At 37.4% G+C, this 20,131-nt stretch overlaps 4 protein-coding genes across 5 annotated transcripts in view; 1 reads left to right on the top strand and 3 right to left on the bottom strand.

Annotated features, from left to right (window-relative positions):
- The window catches only part of magixb (MAGI family member, X-linked b), a 100,443-nt gene extending 98,811 nt beyond the window's left edge, over nt 1-1,632 (bottom strand). Inside the window, exon 1 of the mRNA XM_016561644.1 lies at nt 1,409-1,632. Coding sequence (XP_016417130.1) covers nt 1,409-1,491 — 83 coding nt within the window. The 5' untranslated portion in view covers nt 1,492-1,632. The remainder of the gene's footprint in view (nt 1-1,408) is intronic.
- A 1,899-nt stretch (nt 1,633-3,531) lies between these two features.
- Nucleotides 3,532-12,022, top strand: gpkow (G patch domain and KOW motifs). The gene is made up of 11 exons (XM_016561672.1): nt 3,532-3,731; nt 3,864-4,036; nt 5,340-5,479; nt 7,375-7,481; nt 8,352-8,556; nt 9,118-9,250; nt 9,942-10,122; nt 10,211-10,334; nt 10,563-10,632; nt 11,132-11,217; nt 11,782-12,022. Exons 1-11 carry the CDS (start codon nt 3,550-3,552, stop codon nt 11,908-11,910), a joined length of 1,530 nt encoding a protein of 509 aa, XP_016417158.1. The 5' UTR covers nt 3,532-3,549; the 3' UTR covers nt 11,911-12,022.
- A 649-nt stretch (nt 12,023-12,671) lies between these two features.
- On the bottom strand, nt 12,672-13,918 carry pqbp1 (polyglutamine binding protein 1). Its single transcript, XM_016561670.1, has 6 exons — nt 13,841-13,918; nt 13,605-13,671; nt 13,402-13,513; nt 13,168-13,268; nt 12,863-13,066; nt 12,672-12,770 (listed from the first exon to the last, which is right to left on the bottom strand). The coding sequence occupies exons 2-6, from the start codon at nt 13,669-13,671 to the stop codon at nt 12,688-12,690; spliced, it is 567 nt and encodes a 188-aa protein (XP_016417156.1). The 5' UTR covers nt 13,841-13,918; the 3' UTR covers nt 12,672-12,687.
- Nucleotides 13,919-14,448: 530 nt separating this feature from the next.
- Nucleotides 14,449-19,447, bottom strand: LOC107747204 (DNA polymerase delta subunit 2-like). Of its 2 annotated transcripts, XM_016561642.1 has the most exons (11): nt 19,214-19,447; nt 18,861-19,076; nt 18,650-18,771; nt 18,441-18,564; nt 18,215-18,329; nt 17,275-17,473; nt 17,087-17,167; nt 16,688-16,845; nt 16,473-16,600; nt 15,116-15,217; nt 14,449-14,643 (listed from the first exon to the last, which is right to left on the bottom strand). In XM_016561642.1, the coding sequence occupies exons 2-11, from the start codon at nt 19,072-19,074 to the stop codon at nt 14,483-14,485; spliced, it is 1,404 nt and encodes a 467-aa protein (XP_016417128.1). In that variant the 5' UTR covers nt 19,075-19,076; nt 19,214-19,447; the 3' UTR covers nt 14,449-14,482. The 2 variants fall into 2 exon arrangements, with proteins under 2 accessions (XP_016417128.1, XP_016417129.1); XM_016561643.1 differs by lacking the exon at nt 19,214-19,447 and having other exon boundaries at nt 18,861-19,090.
- Nucleotides 19,448-20,131: the final 684 nt, after the last annotated feature.

Raw genomic sequence — 20,131 nt, 5'->3', positions numbered from 1 at the left:
GTCTCTTTGAATGAATGAATCAGCATTTTTGAATGTGTAGTTGAATGACAGTCCCTTTCCACCACTTTGTGGCGCAACACTGTAACTGCACTGACTGACAGCCCGTCTAGAACGCGGGCAGGTGGAAACATCAATAGAAAGTCTCTTGTCCAGTCAGATTAGAAAATCAGATTACAACTAGGCTAACTGTTATACATATAGGCTAACGATAGCCTAACGATCTTATTGTCAGGTTTATGTTCTGTTCTGTAGACCGTTATTTTGTCATTCTCTTCTGTTTGCTTCACTTCCTGTGCATAACTGTTGGATAACCTTGACTGCTCCCTGAGCCTTCAGCAATGCACTGTTGTGAAGTCTGGGTCACAACATTCATTATTTCAGTAGCACATCAGGACAGACACACACACACACACACACACACCTCAACAACTCAGCATCTCTGCCTGATTCTTCGGCACGTACACCAGTCACATACAAATGACTGATTCAAAGTTATATAAGCATATTCGCACATGCATGTGTTTCCAAAGTCTTTCAAACCTGATGAAATGCAAAGACACACATCAAGCTGATGGCATGCAAGACAGTTAAACCACTAACTAACAGATTTACAGTATCAACAAGAAATTGTATGTGTGTGAAAACAAACAAACAAATAAACAAGCTAAATAAATTCAGCATGTGCATCTCTTGATTCATCTAAATAAGCAGATGAAGGTAAATAGTATACTAACAAATAATTGAATTACTGAATTATTATAAATGAATTATTGAAATGTTATAATATAATGTATATATTATATATTTATATAATATGTTAATTAATCATATATATTATATAAATACTTCGTTTAAATAAGTATATAAATAGTTTATTATATATAGTCTTTAATTGATGAATTGGATTCAAACCATATAATGCACTTTGTATAATAAGCTGTATTTTTAATTTATAAAATAAATAACTTAATTTTATGTAAATTAATATGAAACTATACATAATAATTCATAATAAATATTTAATTATTATTTCAAATAAATAAATAGTTGGTATATTAAATATGAAAATTAAGTCCACACCTATCAAATACATTTATACAAGCAACGGTTATATTTTTACTTCATAATGCAGCATTTATCTTGAGATAAACTAAAAACTAAACAAGGAACATTTGTCAAGGAGAACAAATGACTTGACAGTCTAAATTTTAAAAAAGCCTTAATAGATAGATAGATATTAAGTTTGGAAATTAAGTGAAAATGAATCAGAACTAACATACTATGTAGCATAAACTGTTGTATTTGGTAAGCACAAACGCAACGCATCTTTCTACCTCGCGTCTTTCCCACACCCACATTTACAGTCCAAACATTCAGACAACACGGATATTTAGCAGAAAACACTCACCTGCACTGCCGCTGACACACACACATTCTTTTCAAACAATTCAGCCGTTCAAAAATCATCCGTTTAAACGCGTCTATATACATTGGTAAAAACCTAGATTTGACCCCCACGGTCAAATTCCTAAAAAAAATAATTATTTACTGTTAATTATTCGGAAGGATGCTGCGAGATTTATAACTTTCTACGACTTCTGAATGCTGTTGTCTAGAGAGAGCACTGTCTGCACGCAGATGAGATGCGCGCCAGACGCGTGTGTGTTCAGTGTGTGTGAGTGTGTGTTCAGCTCGGGACCCGTGATGATGATCTGCGAGGGAAAAAAAACACAGGGAGAAAAAAACGCACATCGGACAGCGCGTTTCCACTTGGTTGAAGACGCTCCAAAACAACAGCCACTGTCATTGGATTGTGGCTTTCAGGCCAGAGATAACTTATGTCCTAAACAAACTAAAGAGATTTTTTGAATTTTCTCGACATCAGCAGCAGCACCACCGTGAGTGATTTCCACACAGCAACACGTCCACTAAACAATCAATGACAGAGCCCAAATCTTACCTTCATAGTTACCGCTTTCTCTTCATCACGTCCCGAGGCGTTTTAATCCGCGTAATTGTTTTGACTTTCTGAATAAATGCGCTGATGCGTTACATTGCAGCGGTTATGCTGAGTCTGGTTCTCGCAGCATACTCAATAAGCAGAGCACGGCGACAGTATCGATTATGAACCGGAGGACAGTGTCGCGGATGTCCGTGAAGGCGTGCTGCTGGAAGCGATGCGTGTCAGCGGTGCAGATCGCGTCTAGCGCGCGCTTCAGTATTCCCAGGCGCAGGCGATAAGAGAAGAACACTGTAATAAGAGTAAGAAGCGATATTGGAGGCGCTGAGGGGAGGGAAAGATATAAAGGGAAGAGCCGCCCCTTGTGTAAACGAACCAGGTAGTTTGCCGGTTTTGTTAAAGCACCTCAGCTCAGGGGAGAGAAATGTGGACCGGTGAAATGGGAGGATTTGGGTGGGAAGTGAGTTGGGAAACTAGCGTGAAAGTGCATTTACATTTTTACCGCTCTCTTCCATTTAAACAACCTCAAACCAGATGGTTTGGTGATCTCCAAGATTGGTTAGATTGACCTGTTTTCTGGTTTTAGATGGACTTTGGGCACTTTCTTTCAGCTGGTCAGGCTGGGAAACCATCTAAAACCAGCAAAAGCAGCTAAGACCAGGAAACCAAATTAAGATGGTTCACAAATGTTTTGGGTTTTTTTTTCTACAGAACTCGGTTTGGATAATAAAAGAAGATTGGTTAGATTGACCTGTTTTCTGGTTTTAGATGGACTTTGGGCACTTTCTTTCAGCTGGTCAGGCTGGGAAACCATCTAAAACCAGCAAAAGCAGCTAAGACCAGGAAACCAAATTAAGATGGTTCACAAATGTTTTGGGTTTTTTTTCTACAGAACTCTGTCTGGATAATAAAAGTAGACATGGTTTGTGTGCATAGTCTATGATTGTTTGGCAAGGAGATAGAGTCACATCAGTCTTTGGTCACATATGAATAGTTTTGTGCCAACTTGTCCGGGGTCAGTCATGAAGAGGCATTGGCAAGAGATTTCTTGCCTCAATCACTGATACTCTTTTTAGGGCAAATCTATGGCCCTACATCACTGGCAAATTATAAAGAACTAGACTGAATTTAAAAAGAAATGTATGTGCTTTTGTTGCTTAACTCATATATATATATATATATATATATACATACACACACACACATTTTTATTACAACATTCATTCATATTTGTAAGGAAAATAATATTTTTTTACTAAAAATATGCTTGTATTTATATTTTCCACAGCAACTTTCACACCGAGTTCATCTACTTTAGGGGTCACTGCAAGGTGAGTTGAACCAGGTAGAACTAATATTCATTATTTATATATTAATATATTAGTAACAAAATAATATAACAATTCCTTATGCTTAACTAATGTTAAACTCTATATTTTCTATGAACTATTTTTACTAAATTAAAAAGAAGAAATACAGTCGTGCGTAACGTGTTGCATTATCGGAATTGTAGTCTTTTGAGCCCTCCAGGTATAGAAATGGCTGTCCAATAAAACTACATGTACCAGCGACTTTAACACACAACAAACATGGCGTCGCTGGAGCGGCATCAGGAGCGTGAAACACTGAAGGATAATATTAGCCAAGATGATGGAGGCAAAAAATCTGGCCCAATATCTTTCGGTTTTAGTAAAACTTTGAGTAAGGTTAAATCTGGGAAAGCGGAAGAGCGAGATTATTTAGTTGAAGTCGAAGGGAAGGAACTTAAAGGGTGAGTAGAAGGCTAACGTTAGCTAGGTTAGCAAATAATCTAATTGAAAGTAACGTTAGTGTGACGTTGATCATTTCTATCTCATCATGTGCCATGTGCTTCAACTCTTGTATGTATCTGTCACTTCTACAGAACCAAACCGGTGGAGAAACCGAAGGAGCTGGTCATCCCGTTGATCCACAAGAACCGCTGGTACCGGCAGGATGCTGAGCGAGAGGACAAGAGCCGGGAAGACAAGAGCAGAGACCCGTCCCAGCAGGAGCAGGACACGGTGGAGTCTCAAGCCGTCAAAGAACTCATCGAAGGTGTGTTAATCGATTATTATTCGTTCTGTAGTAGGTTATGGCTGTGTTTCAAAACCTATTAAGATGTCTACCTAGGAGACATTCTTGGGCATTCATTTACTAATATAAAATTGCCAGAAAGTTAAATAATTTGTAGTATTCACTCTGGAGTACTATGTTAATATCATGGTACATCAAAATTGTAACCATTCAGTTCCATGATATTAAGAAAATTGACACTGACTGTACTGTAAAACATAGCCTACGATGCCCTAAAATGTTAAGTATGACTAGGTTTTAAAACATAACCTTGCTGAGTTTGTCTACTTTTGAGATACCAGCTTTGCTTTACGTTTTCAGTGGGTTTCTATTCCACTGCTAAAAAACACTACTTTGATGTGTTGAGTAACCGTGCCAGACTGGGGAGAGAGGTGTTGTAATAATGTAAAATATGTGAAAAATAATGTGTTTTTCGAACAACCTAGTATGAGAGCCTGTTCTAGTACACCCCCAAAACAAAATCAAGACTTTGTAAAAGAGCATAATAGGACCCCTTTAACATGTAACGTACTTGACTATAATTCTAACTGTAGTGTGTTTAGTAATAAATATATGATATATATTTTAAATGTACCAAATTGCAATGTCAACATTACAAATATGTAATTACAAATATGTTTAAATATAGTTTTCTATAGAAATGACATGCTAAAATAGTATTTATCATTTCTACTAAAACTATATTTTAGTTACCATAAATGCTATATTTAAAAAACAATAGAATTATGAAATTACACATAAAAATGCACTAAAGTGGGTGAAAAATAACTTTCAAGTTCAACTAATTGTGTTTAAAATAAATGTTTAATAATAACTGTAATAATTTAATATAAACTATAATACATTTTCATTTAATTGCAAATAACCTGCAGTTCAGTGTCTGGATACATTACATTTAGTTCACATTTGAGTATATTCTGTAATAAGCATCTTTTTTATGCTAAAGTGTACTTCTTTTTCACATGGGCTAATGAAATTATCTGTGTCGTTCCGGGCAGTAGTAGTTTGTACAGTATTTGAATCCATTAGTTATTCATTGATGTAATGCTTGACATTAAATGCATCATCAATAATTCTCATAACTCAGTTGGTGTGGCAGTAATGTGGCTTTAGTGGTTCTACATCTGAAATGGCAAACAAAAGATTGTAGATGGAACCCTTTCTGTGATTGTAGTAAAAATGCTGCAAGTCAGTTTTGTACTCAAAAGCATCTGCTTAAATGAAGAATAACGTTCTGTTTCTGTTTGAATATAATTTACTACAGAGTCTCAAAAGCACCAGGAGAGATGGAAGAACGGACCGCAGATGGATCCCAACTTTGCCATTCCTCTTCTCATGCAGAACCAGGCCCCTCAGGGTTTTGAGGATGGAGACAAAGTCAAAGTGGATTTGCGACCAGAGTCGGTAGGTTCATGATTGACAAAAAATGGATGGAAGGACAGGCAGCCCTGTTTTAGCTAAAGTAGAGCCCCTTTACTGTTTTCAGCTGGTCTGTCCAGAAATGAATGTTGCTTCTCAGCATGGAAATATGCTTTACATATTATTCTACACATTATTAAATTATTAAACACGTAAAGGCCTTTATAAATATTTCTGAGAATGCTGCACATGGGATACATTTTAGTGCCAAGTTCATCATAGCAAATGGTATTGAATTAAATGGGAAAATCTTGTAAAGCAAGATGAATCTTTCCTTATAGATCCAGTATGGAAATAAGTGTGTGACTAGTCTTTGACTAGTTTTAGACTCAATACATGGACTGTGACGTTAGTGTGAGTTACAATCATACAGATCGTGCATGTATTTGATCAAAAATAAAGTAAAAACAGTAATATTGTTAGATGCTATGATTTAAAATGTTCTATTTGCATAGGATTTTTTCATTTGAATATATTTTAAAATTTAATTTATTCCTGGGATGCAAATGTTTAATTTTCAGCATTACTCCAGTCTTCAGTGTCACATGATCGTTCAGAAATTGTTCTAATGTGCTGATTAGCTGCTCAAGAAACATTTCTTATTATTATCAATGTTGAGAACAGTTGTGCTAACAGGGCTTGAAATTAACTTTTTTACTTGGTAGCACTGGTGCACCCAACGATATTTGAAATATTTGAAACTTTAAATGTGAAATTAAAACCGCCATCAGGTGGCAGCAAGTCATTGTTAATAAGTGAGTCATCGCGATTGAACCGAATCATTTAACGAATGATTCATTCGGGAACCAAACGCCCTCATGTTGCTCAGAGATGCAAAACAGCGCTGTGACTGTGCTTGGAATTGCACTCTCTGTAGGTGTGTTTTGTTTGGATTTTGCAATATACTCGATAATGTCAAACTGCACATCGTAAAACAACAATTACGAAATAGGGAGCATATGCGACCAAAATGGTCGCAATTTCGAGCCTTGTGTTAATGAATATTTTGATGTTTTTTCCAGGATTATTTGATAAATTTAAAGTTCAAAAGAAAAGCATTTGTTTGAAATTCTGTGTTAATAAGGAGCTATTCAAAAAATGACCTCAGTAAAAATCCCATTTTAGTATGCTAACTATTTTACAAGAGCAATGGCTATTATTGGTACTGCAGCACTTTGTGCTTTCTGTATATGACTGTTATTGATGCTGTATGCAGATACAGATCTCTTTCAGTTTAAATTAATTGCAAACCTGGGACACATCGGTGTGTTTGTACATGCTGAGGATTTCTAATGCAATTGTTGTTGATTTATGAAGTGTATTTTATTACAACTCATTAGTGTTCTATCGGCTGCTCGAGCTGTTGTCCAGTAATGGTGCCAGATGTGGTGTCAGCACGGGGCAGTTCAAGGTCATTGCACATGCAGTGCTCTTGTTGCATTTAATGTGTATGTGTGTGTGTAGGATAAGGGTGTGTCCTAATGAAATGAGTGATGAAGAACTCTCCTGCTGCATCCAAATAGCTTACTCTGCATAAACTCCCTCCCTCTCTCTCTTCCTCGCATCTCCAGTGTCATTTTCTCCTGCAATGCAAGTCCATCACTTGTAGATTGTTGTGAGAGCGCCAGCTACAGCTTGATTAGGCTTTAACACGCTCCGAGTCATTATGAGTAAATTTTACTCTGCCTGTCAAAGCGTTTGTTTATTCAATGCATAAAAGAAGCTGTAATATTTCATCTAATTATCATCTTCTCTGTAGGTTGAGGTGTGTGTTTCTAATTAGTGTTTTGGGTCTGAATGTGTTTTTGATTACTTAGGAAGTCTGTGCTTGATTTCTCGGTGGAGATGTTTGAGATGTGTATTGAATGATTCTGATTCAGTCCACAGATGCCGACTATGAACGTGTTCCTGTGGAGGCTTATGGGTTGGCCATGCTGAAGGGAATGGGCTGGAAGCAAGGAGAGGGAATCGGACACACATTTAAACAGTAAGGACCTTTTTTTTTTCAATTAAATTTAAAATTAAAAAAAATGTATTGGATTTTTTTGTTATTTGTTTTAAAGTGCCCTTGACTCTCAGCATATTCAAATTAAATGTTTTAAAGTTAAAAATTATGCACAATTACTATTAGTATTATTTTTGTGAAATTATTTTTAGTGATCAGTTATATTTTCCAAGTGCTTGGGTACTCATTCATTCATAATTATGTGCACCCCTTTTTTATGGTTATTATTATTTTTTTACTTTAAAGATTAATGTTTATTGAAGCCTGCCTGTTCATCTACACGTGTGGTTATTTTTTTAAGCTAACACAGTTCTCTTTTAAATAATAATTAAAATGAAATGATACATATATCCATATGTCCAACATTATAAATCGTCTCACATTGACCATGTGTTGAAAGGCCTCAAACAGCTTTGTCTGCTTTAGCGGGTTTTATCTTTTACCTCTGCAGTGTCTTTATAGTTTCGTCACTGTTTTGAGTGATAAGCGCTTTCTAATGCACGTGATGTTTGGCTCTCTACAAGTCTTTTCCACTCATGTTTCCTTGTGCTGGGATTATTGTCCTGGCTGGAGACATTAATGACATGAGATTATGATTTTATGTCAAATGCAGTGAAGAATTATTTCAGACCAGCAGACAGAATCTTTGGCGCGGACTGGCCGCACACTTTTTAATCTTTTGTGCTTACGGGCCCATCTGTTCGCTTGTATGAACATGGAAACACACAGGCTGCTCTTTTTTTGGGGGGGGTGGTATGATGTGAGGGAGATGTGTTAGCTTGTGGTTTATGTTTGAAATATCCTAATAGCTTCTTGTAAAAAAAATATTTTGTTTCTCTCATTACCTGTCAGAGATGTGAAGCCCATAGAGCATCAGTTAAGGCCTAAAGGGCTGGGTTTGGGTGCCGATCGCTCTGCTATTAAAGACCTGGAGCCTGGTGTCCCCAAGAGACCTCCTAAACCTGGTGAGGAGAAGAAGGAAGAGGAGACGCTGGTTCTGGGACCTGGAGGATGTGTGCAGGTCCTGGCAGGAGCCCATAAAAACCTGTACGGGAAAGTGAGTGGGCTTTACTTCATCCATATTCACTTCTGTGAAAGTAATGGTGAGCTACTGTAATTACACACTAATGAGCTGTTCAAATGCAATAAGATGGATGCATTCAAGGCATCTTCTGAGACAGAAAAGCACATCTTATGTATTAGTGATCTGGAAAAGTATGAGATTTTATATCTACCAACAAATAAAATTAAAGCTCTAATTTATATATATGTATGTATGTATGTATGTAAACTTGATTGATCTGTCAATATTTTCTTCAAATACTTTTAAATATTATCAGCTTCGGTTGGTCATGTCTGCTTCATAGAAGTTGTTAGCTCCCCCTTGTGTCAATTAATAACGCACAATTTTAGGAAAGTAGTTTTAAGATTTTTTAAAAATAAAATAATGTATGATATATGATATTATATATAGAGGAATTTTGGACTAGAAAATAATAGTTTGACTGACATTCATTATTTGTTTTTGCTCTCTCCCTGCCTGTTTTTCATATATATATATATATATATATATATATTTAAAAAACATTTTCTTGTTCTCACATTGTGTCTTTCACAGATAGAGGGAGTGGATCCAGATAACGCCAGAGTTGTAGTTAAACTTGCCATTGGTGGCAAGACAGTAACCATTATCCAGCACTCTTTAAAATTAGTCAGCCGTAAGGAATACGACAAAAACAGCAAAGACCTTAGTAAGTCTTACATCCTCATCTGTTGTTTGTGTACAACTGAGTTTTACAGCAATTCTACATACAAATCAAATATGTTGGTCCTGATTTTGTTATTCTGGCTAAATCTAAAAGCATTTGTTATTCTAGTTAAATGCATTTTCCTCATGAGTATTATATTTAAGATGAATAAAGAATGCTCATTCACAATGCATTTACCTTTCAGAATGTGAGTGCTTCTAATAAAACTGAATGTCCAGTGAGAAATAATGTAGTGCAAGGCATTTTATTCAGTAGGAGTTTATTGGATTGTGAGCTAAATTAATGTTAGTTACTATTATATTAATGTACATCGACGTGTTTAGGTAAACAGAATCCGTTTTGATTTCATGGTGTCTGAACAGTTGAGAATACAGAACAGTTGAGACTGTGTAAAGTGCAATTTGAGCTTGTGGGAAAACTAGCTGTTTGGGTTCAAGCGTTTCAACCCAAAACATCACCAGTAAGCCTTTATTTTTCTGTAATCAGAAGCTGTGTGGTCTGACATACATATTTCACACATGCTGGTTTGCACACGTGAAACCGGTTTACACAAATTAGTAATATAAAAGCCATTTTAAAACTGTAACTGTTGTTTTTTACTCTTTAAAAAAAATAAATGTCATTTTGTTAACCAGATCTTTATCAATTAAAATGGCCCTTTTCTGTCTACCAGGTCGTCTTAGTAAAGCACACAAGGACAAAGAGAGAGAAAAAGAGCGGGAACAGCAGAGGGAACGAGAGGAGAGGTTAAACGGCAAAGATGACAGAGGAAAGACAGACAGAGAGAGAGAGAGGGAGAAGGACAGAGAGAGAGATCAGAAGAAAAGAAAACCCAGAGAATCAAGTACAGACAGGTAAGACGGACACTCAAGAACAGTATGTTGCATGTATGTGTTATTGAATCTGTATTTATTTCGATGCATGAATTATCCGCCCTTTCAGAGAGAAGCCTCCTCCAGCAAAAGAGTCGCGGCCCTCACCCCCAGCCCCCTCATGGCTCCAAAGAGACCTCCATGTGCGATTCATAGATAAAGCATTCAAAGGAGGCAAATACTACAACTCAAAGGTACTTCACTAGTATAGTGAGACTGGTTTGTTCAATACAGTGTTTGTTTTCATGCTGAGAGATACTGAAGTGGTGTTTCAAAAGGGGGAAACACAGGATGTGTTCTTGTTTTCATAAACAAGCTAAACAGAATGCAACTGCATTTTAAAGACATGTTTTTACCACCTATTCCTAATTAAGATATTACTGATATATAAGATATGTGTAACTTTTTAAATTTGTGTTTAGATGAGAGTCGAGGACGTCTTGACGCCCCACACCTGTGTTTGTCGTACAGAGGAGGGCAGACTGCTGGATGGTATGAAACACACTGATCTTGACCAGTATAAGGCCCTGTCCACACGAACGCGGTTATTTTTAAAACCGCAGCTTTTTCTACAGGGTTAGGCCGTTCGTCCACACGCAAACACAGCACCAGGTCACTGAAACCGAACATTTTTTAAAACTCCGGTTGCAGTGTTATCGTGTAGACAGCGAAACCGGAGTTTTTGGCTTGTGACGTCGGAGCCTGCGCTGTTATTTCCGCCTACTGGAGACTTTTTCAGGCTTCTGATTGGCCAACATGGCTTTACAGTGGAGATTATATCGCCACCTGTTGGTTAGGCATGCTCTTGACAGTGCATGCGCATGCGTTTGCGTTTTCATGTGGACGGAGATTTTTTTTAAAACGGAAGGAGAAAAAACTCCGTTTATAAAAATACCCGCGTACGTGTGGACATGGCCTAAGATGCATTTTAACAGTGAGGATTTTTGGTCTTAAAGCTGGTTGTCAGTTTTCACTCATTTGTTTGTTTCAGATATAAGACAGAAGATGCTAGAGACCATTGTACCCAAGAACGACTCAGACTACATTATGGTGGTTCTGGGAGAACACAGAGGACAGGTACATGGATTCACTTGCTTGTGTAGTAAGCATAGCTCTGTTCCAAACCCTCATGGGCCACCTACTTAAGACAGCATTTTAGGCATTATAGACACACCCCTGACATCAAGCTGTTTCACACAGAAAAATGTTGAAGACCCAGTGTTGTTATTGTTAACTAAAACTATTAATTATCATTTTTAATTGAATTAAACAGAGATCATCCAATCCCAGAATGCACTGCAAAATCCAAGATGGTGAATAAACATTTTATTCACTACTAGAAATAGATCCACCTAATTAAAATGAAATATTTGTGTGAATCATAAATGTATCACCTTCGAGTATTAAGTCGTTATCTTCGTAACATGTTAACATACCTTAGAAAGTAGCTGCCTATGTAGACAGCGAGGAAGTGCACTAGGGTTTGGAACAGAGCCCTTAAGTTATTTTTAGTCATTTGATATGCATTTGTGGTCCACACATTTTTTCACTCCTATAATTGTCTTTCATAATTTGTTATTTATCCATATGGAAAGCAGTGCATTTCTGTTGTAGAATCATAATGCATACGTTATCCTGCAGGTGGGCCGCATCCTGAAGCGAGACCGAGAGAAGTGTCGAGCCATGGTTCAGCTGGACCGGCACGAGGAGCAGGTGTTCGCACTCGACTATGACGCCATCTGTCGTTATGTGGGCGGAACAGAACACTGAGAGGCCAAATGGATGATATGACACACCCTTCATCATCCCAACCTTATTCTGACGGCAACATGAGTTGTGATTGGCTTTTTCCTTACATTGCTAGAGACCAACATATCAGATACATCACGCCAGGAGGCCAGCTCTAGGAAGAGTCCTGGTTGTTTCAAACTTCTTCCATTATGGATAATGGAGGCTACATGATTCTGTGACCCTTCAATGCAGCAGAATTGTTTTCCGAACTCTTCCCCAGATGTGTGGTTTGATGCAATCCTGTCTCTGAGCTCTACAGGCAGTTTTTTTTTTTTTACCTCAGGGCTTGGTTTTTGCTCTGATATGCATTTTCAGCCATTAAAACTTTTAAGATGTGTGTGCCTTTCCAAATCATACCGATTCAACTGAATGTGCCACAGGTTAACTTCACTCGAAGTGTAGCAACATCTACAAGCAATATGAATGCTCCTGAGCTAAATTTCAACTGCCCCAGATAGTGCAGTGGAATCATTTAAGTTTTTTTATTTTTTATAAATTTGCAAAGATGTTAAAAACCTGTTTTTTGTTGTTGTTTTTTTTGCCTTGCCATTATGGTGTATGGAGTGTAGATTGATGTGGGGAAAAAAAGTAATTTAATGCAGTTTAACATAAGGCAGCAACATAACAAAATGGGGTATGAATACTTTTTATAGGCACTGTATATACTGCAAAGATACGTATAGTATGTAGTAAGAATGGTGTGCTCTTATAGCATTACAAACACAGCCATAGTGGTAATTGTAAACTAGCTGGTCATTACCTTGGAGCATCTGAATAGGCGCTGGGATCCATGGGATCCATTTCCTCCTGCTGCTGTTTCCGACCTCCTCCTGGTCCTCCTAAAACAGAGTTTACGTTTATTCAGGCTTTTAAAGGCAATATATTTAACTATTACTTAAGTGTTTTATGAGACAGATAATGCATAAATGACCTCTCTTTGATTTGCTATATGGTGCACTGTCATCTCTCCGCATCCTTCTGTCACGGTCCCTGTCCCTGTCCCGGTCTCGATCCCTATCTCGGTCTCTATCTCTGTCCCATCCGTCCTCCTTGTCTCTGTCCCTCTCTCGGTCTCGATCCCTGTCTCTCTCCGCCTTCTCATAGTGACTGTCTGCTTTGTCATGTCCAGTCTCACCTGGGAAGTAAAACACAAACAGATGCAGCATATGTCTTAATAGCATTACTTACAGAAGCACAAAAATCTGTGCATACTTATGATTCATGTCACAGTTTTACCTTTCTGCTTCTTAGCAGCTTTGGTGATGACAGCAGTAGGGTCATTGGGGGACAACCAGGACACTAAATCTGTCTCTATATTCCAGTAGTAAGGAAGTCCGCTAAGGACAAGAAAAGAGTACAGTAGTTATTTATAAGCAAGAACCAAAACAGATTCAATGTGGAATTATGGACCTGTTTCATGGTTTAACCATGGTATTATATGGGAAATATAATCATTTATGGGCTGCTTACCAAGCGGGGTCTAAAACTTTGTACCAATTCGTTGGCAAATTTTCAAGCCTGGTAGCTTCATAATCAACGTTGTTATCATCATAGTCTTCGGCAATGATCTCCTCTTCTGCCTCTGAGGAGGAGGATGGTGATGAGAGACATGAAGTCTTAATTTAATGTTTTATGGATCAGCCAGTAAGATAAATGTGCATGATGTATGTTACCGTGGTCGGACTGTTTGACGATCCCTCTTTTAGCGAGGCGTGCAAGTAAAGCTGGAGGCAGAGGCATCTGAAGAGAGAGAGTAGATCATCTGTGATCACAGAGCTATCGAGCCACGAGTAAACTCACACTATCTGAAACTGCACTGACAGAATGCTGTTTTCGTATGCAAATAACGGACAGGATATTATACATGCAATTTTATTAAGACATAAATTAAGGCGACTGCATACTTTACCTTTATGATGTCCAAAAGTTTAGTTATGCGGTAAACGTTTCATTGAAAGAGCCAAACAAGCGAGGGCGCAGAACAATGACGTAGCAAAACCGTGAAGTGACGTCATCTGAACGTTCACTTTTTTTTTTTGAAAATATATTATTTTTCAGGTAAATACCGTTTTTATACAGTCTATGGTAAATACACAATACGGTGTTTTAACGTGTTTAGAAATAATATAAACGTAATACTTTTTTTTTGTCTACTATGGTAATACTACATTTTAACGATTTTTTTCAACGGCAGATGGCGACAAAAATGCCCTAGACTTAATTTTTATGCAATAATTCTTATGATTTTGAGGATGATGCTTTTTTAAATAATCAGATGATAAATTGACATTTTTAAGGCCACACTATTAATCTTCTGTAAGAAATACCAGAGTTGTGCAAATCCTTTGCTGATGTTAAAAGTGTTATATAGTGTTATAAAGCCTTCAAAATGCTTTTTATCACTACATGAGGGGAAAGAAAAGAATGTTTCCATACAAAAAAGGGAGCTTTATTAACAAACAACACAACAACAGAAACAAGTCTTTGTTGGACAATCTTTTGTCTTTTGTTGGTCTACAGGAACAAGTGTCATATGTTGATAAGCGAGTGTTTAATGGCTGATATTCATCTCAATGTCCTCATCATCCTCTGTGGAAAAAGAGGAGAAGCAGACTGGCTCGCACTCCAAGGTGCGCAGGTTCACAAGACAGGCCGTCTGTGTGCTGCTGAACTCTGGGATTGCTACTAGGAGAACATCTTGTCCTTCAGGTCCTGAGAAAAGACAAAAATTACCATACAAATAAATACTGCTAATGTTTGGCCACACTGTTAAACAGTGCTGCTTTTTATATTATTAAATAGTCTTCTATTCACCTGTGACTCGTTTACATTGGTAGCTTGGTGCATTTCCACTGAAGTACACATGAGGGCACTCTTCCATAATAAAGGGGTCTTTCTGATAGAACGGGTAACAACCTTAAGGGTCAGCAAAACAAGTCAGAACAATCTAGCATTTTCAAAATGCTTTATAAAAAATAGTAACACAATGAGATATTCCAAAAATGTCTACATGAATATTTGTTCGTTTTATAAATTCAAATGATATTTAGGTCGTGAAAGAGTCACACTTAAGTGTTTATTAAACTATAGAATAAAAAAAGTATATGAAAATAAATACTGCTAATGTTTGGCCACACTGTTAAACAGTGCTGCTTTTTATATTATTAAATAGTCTTCTATTCACCTGTGACTCGTTTACATTGGTAGCTTGGTGCATTTCCACTGAAGTACACATGAGGGCACTCTTCCATAATAAAGGGGTCTTTCTGATAGAACGGGTAACAACCTTAAGGGTCAGCAAAACAAGTCAGAAGAACAATCTAGCATTTTCAAAATGCTTTATAAAAAATAGTAACACAATGAGATATTCCAAAAATTTCTACATGAATATTTGTTCGTTTTATAAATTCAAATGATATTTAGGTCGTGAAAGAGTCACACTTAAGTGTTTATTAAACTATAGAATAAAAAAAGTATATGAAATAAAAAAATAAAAAAAGTCAAATATCTTCAGAATACAGAGCCCCTAAAAGGACATGGAAGGGGAAGGACATTATGCATTCTTTTGCACAGGTATTGTGAGTGAACAAATGTGGTCATGGAAATAATACGAGGTGGGAGGAAAAACTATATTTTTCAGGGGAACACACAAATGTTTTGCGAGGGAACTGAAATAATTTTTTAAAGAATTTTTTCTCCCATTTCATATTTTTTCCATCACCCCCTAGGGGCTCTGTATCAGAAGGTTAAAATTAAATAAAAAAATATTTACATTTACATTTAGTCATTTAGCAGACGCTTTTATCCAAAGCGACTTACAAATGAGGACAATGGAAGCAATCAAAATCAACAAAAGAGCAATGATATACAAGTGCTATAACAAGTCTCAGTTAGCTTAATGCAGTACACGTAGCAAGGTTTTTTTTAAATCATATAATAAATAAAAAGAAAACAGATAAGAATAGAAAAAGAGTAGAGCAAGCTAGTGTTAGGTCTTTTTTGCTTTTGTTAATCAGAAATCAGAAAGTCAGAATTATAATTGTATAATAAATAAATAAAAAACAAATAGATAGAATGCAAAAAAGATTAGAGAAGTAAGTGTTATTTTTTTTAAATTTTTTTTTATAAAGAATAGAATTAGAATAGAAAGTGCTAGAGTTAGAGGGTCAAATAAAGATGGAAGAGATGTGTTTTTAGCCGATTCTTGAAGATGGCTAAGGACTCAGCTGCTCGGACTGAGTTGGGCAGGTCATTCCACCAGGAGGGAACATTTAATATAAATATAATGTTTTAAATGCAATATTCTGGGTTATTTTATGTCTTTGTACTGCATATGCGTGATCATCACTGACAATAAATTCAAAACAATAATCAGTCAGTGTGCATACATGAATGTGAAGCTCATGATTTTGTTCATTTGAATTGAGGTACACAGATATTATGCTAAAATAACCTAGAACACCCCTTTAAAAAACATTTAAAAATATGACCAAAAATTGTTACAAACTTATAAATAAACAGAGAAAACAGTCTGTCCAGACCTAGTGTGTCAGGAGCAGTGGGAGCCAGGTGGCGGAGTCTCAGTGTGCTTTCCAATATTTCCAGATGATCGTCCATACTGCTGTACTTCACAATATCACTGACATTCTGTCCTGCTGTGCCCAAGAACCTGAGAGAAACCACAAAACATTCACTGTCAAGAGCTGCTCACCACATCACACCACTGACAGAGGATAAAACACAGGTAGTTACTCACTGGACACCATCTAAGATAACTTGGTAAGGGTTGCTGACCAGCTGCAGGGTGGGGAAGGGCACAGACAGAGGGAACATGCAGCGGTGCAAGGGCTGCTGGGGTAGAGTGTAGTTTGTTGGGTCATACTGTCCAGGCATGACATCTACAGGTACAGAGGCCTATAGTGGACAAATCACACATTGCAGGTTTGTGTGTAAAAAGACCTTCATTGTGCATTTAGCAGTAAGACAAACTTAACTCACCATGAGATCAGAATACAACTATGAACTATGGGACCTGGTCCTACAAGCTTGATACCGAATAAACGCAGTACAATGTATTTCGGCCATGTCCCAAAATAATGCCCTCAGCTCTTTTGGTCTCTCACCAAAGTCCACACTTTGGGCTGAAAACACTCACCACTAGCTGCATTAGAAGCTCATCCAGCAGTTTGATAGCCTCCACACTCCCAGCCTGAGTCTTCTTAGTCAGGTACTTTGCCTTCAAACGGAAAAGAGTTTAATTTACAAGATTAATTCACTATATGTTATAGAATTCTGCTTAAAACGTAAGACAGTGCTGCTTAAAAATTAAGTCCTATTTGACACCTTGGTTGTTGAGTCTTTGTCCTGAGTGCTTTGACTCAGCAGGTTTCCAGCTAGTATGACTCTAGAGATGGACGCTGCTCCGCTCTGCTCCCCCTGATCTCCAAGCTGACCAGTTACCATATCCGCCAAAAGCTGCAATCCCATCATGCTGTCTGCTCTGCTGCCGTTCAACCCCAGGCCAGAGGCAAGAAGCACAAACCTGTGCAACCAGTAAAACAGCAAAGGGTTAAAGGTGAATGTGAGTTATGTTGATTCTACACTGCTTTTCCTGGCTGATTTTAGTGTGACATAGTAAAGATGGTATAAGTACTAAATAACCTTTAAACATCCTTCTGAATGCTTCAATGTATTCACCCTGCTTACAAAAACATTGTAGTCAAAGAATCCACTTGTGCAACTTCAACACTAGGGATGCATGATATATTAAATTCAGCTTGGTTGTCAACCAATACATATATATTAAATTCGGTATGCAATGCAAAATGAGACTGTCATTTCTTCTCTATTATGTCTTATATCTTATATATGTCTGTCATAAAGCGTATAAAAGATTTCCAAAAGCATAAAGTGCACTGATAAATCCTTTATAATAAACACTGCAATATCTAAAAAAACAAATAGGCAATTATCAATTTTGATTTCATGGCAACGTTAAACATTTTAAAATTTATTTTAATAGATTTTTGTATTCTTATTTCCCTCATTCTTGTATTTAGATTACGTTTTCCATCATATAACACTCACTTAAAGTTTATTTTTAAAACACTATTAATGAAATAACACTATTAAATGTAATCTTTACTAAATCCAAAATTAATGTCTATTTCACACTGTACATTCTGATGTTATGATTTCCAAATTTTCTTTTTCATTCTTATTTTCTCCATTTTTTAGTGGTTTATTTTCTATTTCTCCGGTCATGTCAGGTGTGTGTCTGTACCTGTCTGAGCTGAGAGGCTGTCTAGGTGTCTGTGGAGGAAGGTCAGCCATGCAGAAATCTTCAACAGTGAATTTCCCATCATTCTTCTCTGCACCCATGATGGCTATTACACTACCTGAAAACACCATTTCACAACAAAGCATTAAGATTGAGAAGCATGAGCAGATTGAGACAGATCAGTCTTGCTATATGTTGAAAAATATTCCCTAACTTTCCTGTATCCCACCTGTTACAAACTTGGGAGTGTCGATGTTGCCTTCCAGTTTAATCCTCTGCAGCTCATCCTCCAAAATAAGCTCATCTGATTGGCTGATGTATTTGGAACGAGGTGGCTGGGGCAACAGATTGTGCTGAAGAGAGAGAAGATATGTTAAAAGAAGGGAAGACAGAGAGAGAGAACACAAAGCTGAAGTTTGTAACATCTGGTGGCTTTACCTCCTCACTGATCTCCTTCAGGATGGAGGGCTGCAGCTCCATGTGTTTGAATATGGTGCCCACTATTATACACTGTTCACCCATCTGCAGGTCACACAGCTTCCTGATGGGCACGACACCGCCTGCCACACACATCCACTCATGCTCAGAAGTGCTTCAGGTAAAACACAACAGCAACACGAGCCTGTCAGTGACTATAGATGTGTCTCACCCCACTTGTGCGCGGCTCTGCCAGCGAGGACGTCTCTCATCTGCATGAGTCTGGTGGCGTAGATGTGCGCGTACTGGCGGCTGAAGTTGCGCTCGCCGAGGCGGAATCTCTCCGAGCAGCCGCTGTGTGAGAGCTGGAGACGGTCAAACACCGGCTCCTCTGAGCCTGGAGCAGACAATAGCGTCTCCCTCGGAGCGATCACGTTTGAGAACATGACTGAAGGCACGTTTATGGACGGAAAGTTATCAATTAAACAATTGTGTGTAAATAAAATATAAATGCAATATTAGGAGAATTGTAAACGCGGATATCACTGTATGCTAACAGCTCAATAGTTAGCTTCACTTTCTTACCTTGTTTCTTATTTGCGCTGTTGTTTTTCTACAATATATTGTAAAACTAGTTTGATTCGACGATAAAGTAAACAAAATCAAGAACAAAATCTGGTCGACCTACTCTGTGTTGATTTTTGGTATCTCCCGCTAAATATTCACCTATGACCTGAAAATGTAACGCGAATTCCGCTGAAGACACGCTTTCAAAATAAAAGCCTCCGGAAACGGAAATGATCTTTTGCGTTTATGTGAGGGACTATAACTTTTTTCGGACGAATTATTTACATTATAGTCTGAACTAATAATTGGGTAATAGCCCCATCTTATCAATGCCGACCAAAACTCAAATACTGTAATATGAAAAATAAGTAATGCTGCATTCAAGTCCTCCTGGGACGTTCGTACTTATGAGTTGACAAATCGTAATTACGACGTCAGGTGCGTTCAAGTCACTTTGGTTGGAACAAGATGGCGATTTAACTTTTCTACATAAAATTCAACGATTTTTTAAAACTCTACATCTACAAAATGATGAATAAAGAATGTGCATCATTGTGTTTTTGCTTTTTTCCCCGGGTTTTATTCAATTTATGAAGGTGATGTAAACTGAATCATATATTCTATGGAAATTATACAATAATATAATATTTTGTATATGTAACTTAAATAGTTTTATTGTACATTACAAAAAATAATCATTTTATTAATTTCAACAAATTTACCGTCAATACAGACGCTGCTTATCTATAGTCTTTGGCTGCGTGCGTCCATTGCATCCGACAAGTTTTTTTCACTGACACGCCCCCAATTTGGAAACTCAGGGCTTAAAGAAAATTTCGAGTTTCCCACTCGTAATAACGACTTTGTGGTGTTGTTCATGTGCGTTCAACGCGTAAATACGATGTATCCGACATGACTTGAACGCACCATAACCTC

This window comes from Sinocyclocheilus rhinocerous, unplaced genomic scaffold (assembly GCF_001515625.1).
Source record: "Sinocyclocheilus rhinocerous isolate Xijiao unplaced genomic scaffold, SAMN03320098_v1.1 scaffold559, whole genome shotgun sequence".
Lineage (NCBI taxonomy): Eukaryota > Metazoa > Chordata > Actinopteri > Cypriniformes > Cyprinidae > Sinocyclocheilus > Sinocyclocheilus rhinocerous.
The sequence above is the reverse complement of the archived record's forward strand: the minus strand, read 5'-3'. Positions and strand labels throughout refer to the sequence as shown.

Excerpts from the sequence above, each read along its gene's own strand:
- gpkow (XM_016561672.1), top strand. The coding sequence starts at position 3,550 with ATGGCGTCGCTGGAGCGGCATCAGGAGCGTGAAACACTGAAGGATAAT. Across the intron at positions 5,480-7,374 it reads TGGATTTGCGACCAGAGTCG|TCCACAGATGCCGACTATGA; the intron begins GTAGGTTCATGA and ends ATTCTGATTCAG. Across the intron at positions 7,482-8,351 it reads ATCGGACACACATTTAAACA|AGATGTGAAGCCCATAGAGC; the intron begins GTAAGGACCTTT and ends ATTACCTGTCAG.
- pqbp1 (XM_016561670.1), bottom strand. The coding sequence starts at position 13,671 with ATGCCTCTGCCTCCAGCTTTACTTGCACGCCTCGCTAAAAGAGGGATC. Across the intron at positions 13,269-13,401 it reads AAAGTTTTAGACCCCGCTTG|CGGACTTCCTTACTACTGGA; the intron begins GTAAGCAGCCCA and ends TCTTGTCCTTAG. Across the intron at positions 12,771-12,862 it reads ATATAGCAAATCAAAGAGAG|GAGGACCAGGAGGAGGTCGG; the intron begins GTCATTTATGCA and ends ACTCTGTTTTAG.
- LOC107747204 (XM_016561642.1), bottom strand. The coding sequence starts at position 19,074 with ATGTTCTCAAACGTGATCGCTCCGAGGGAGACGCTATTGTCTGCTCCA. Across the intron at positions 17,474-18,214 it reads CAGCCTCTCAGCTCAGACAG|GTTTGTGCTTCTTGCCTCTG; the intron begins GTACAGACACAC and ends CTGGTTGCACAG. Across the intron at positions 16,846-17,086 it reads AGCTTCTAATGCAGCTAGTG|GCCTCTGTACCTGTAGATGT; the intron begins GTGAGTGTTTTC and ends TGTCCACTATAG.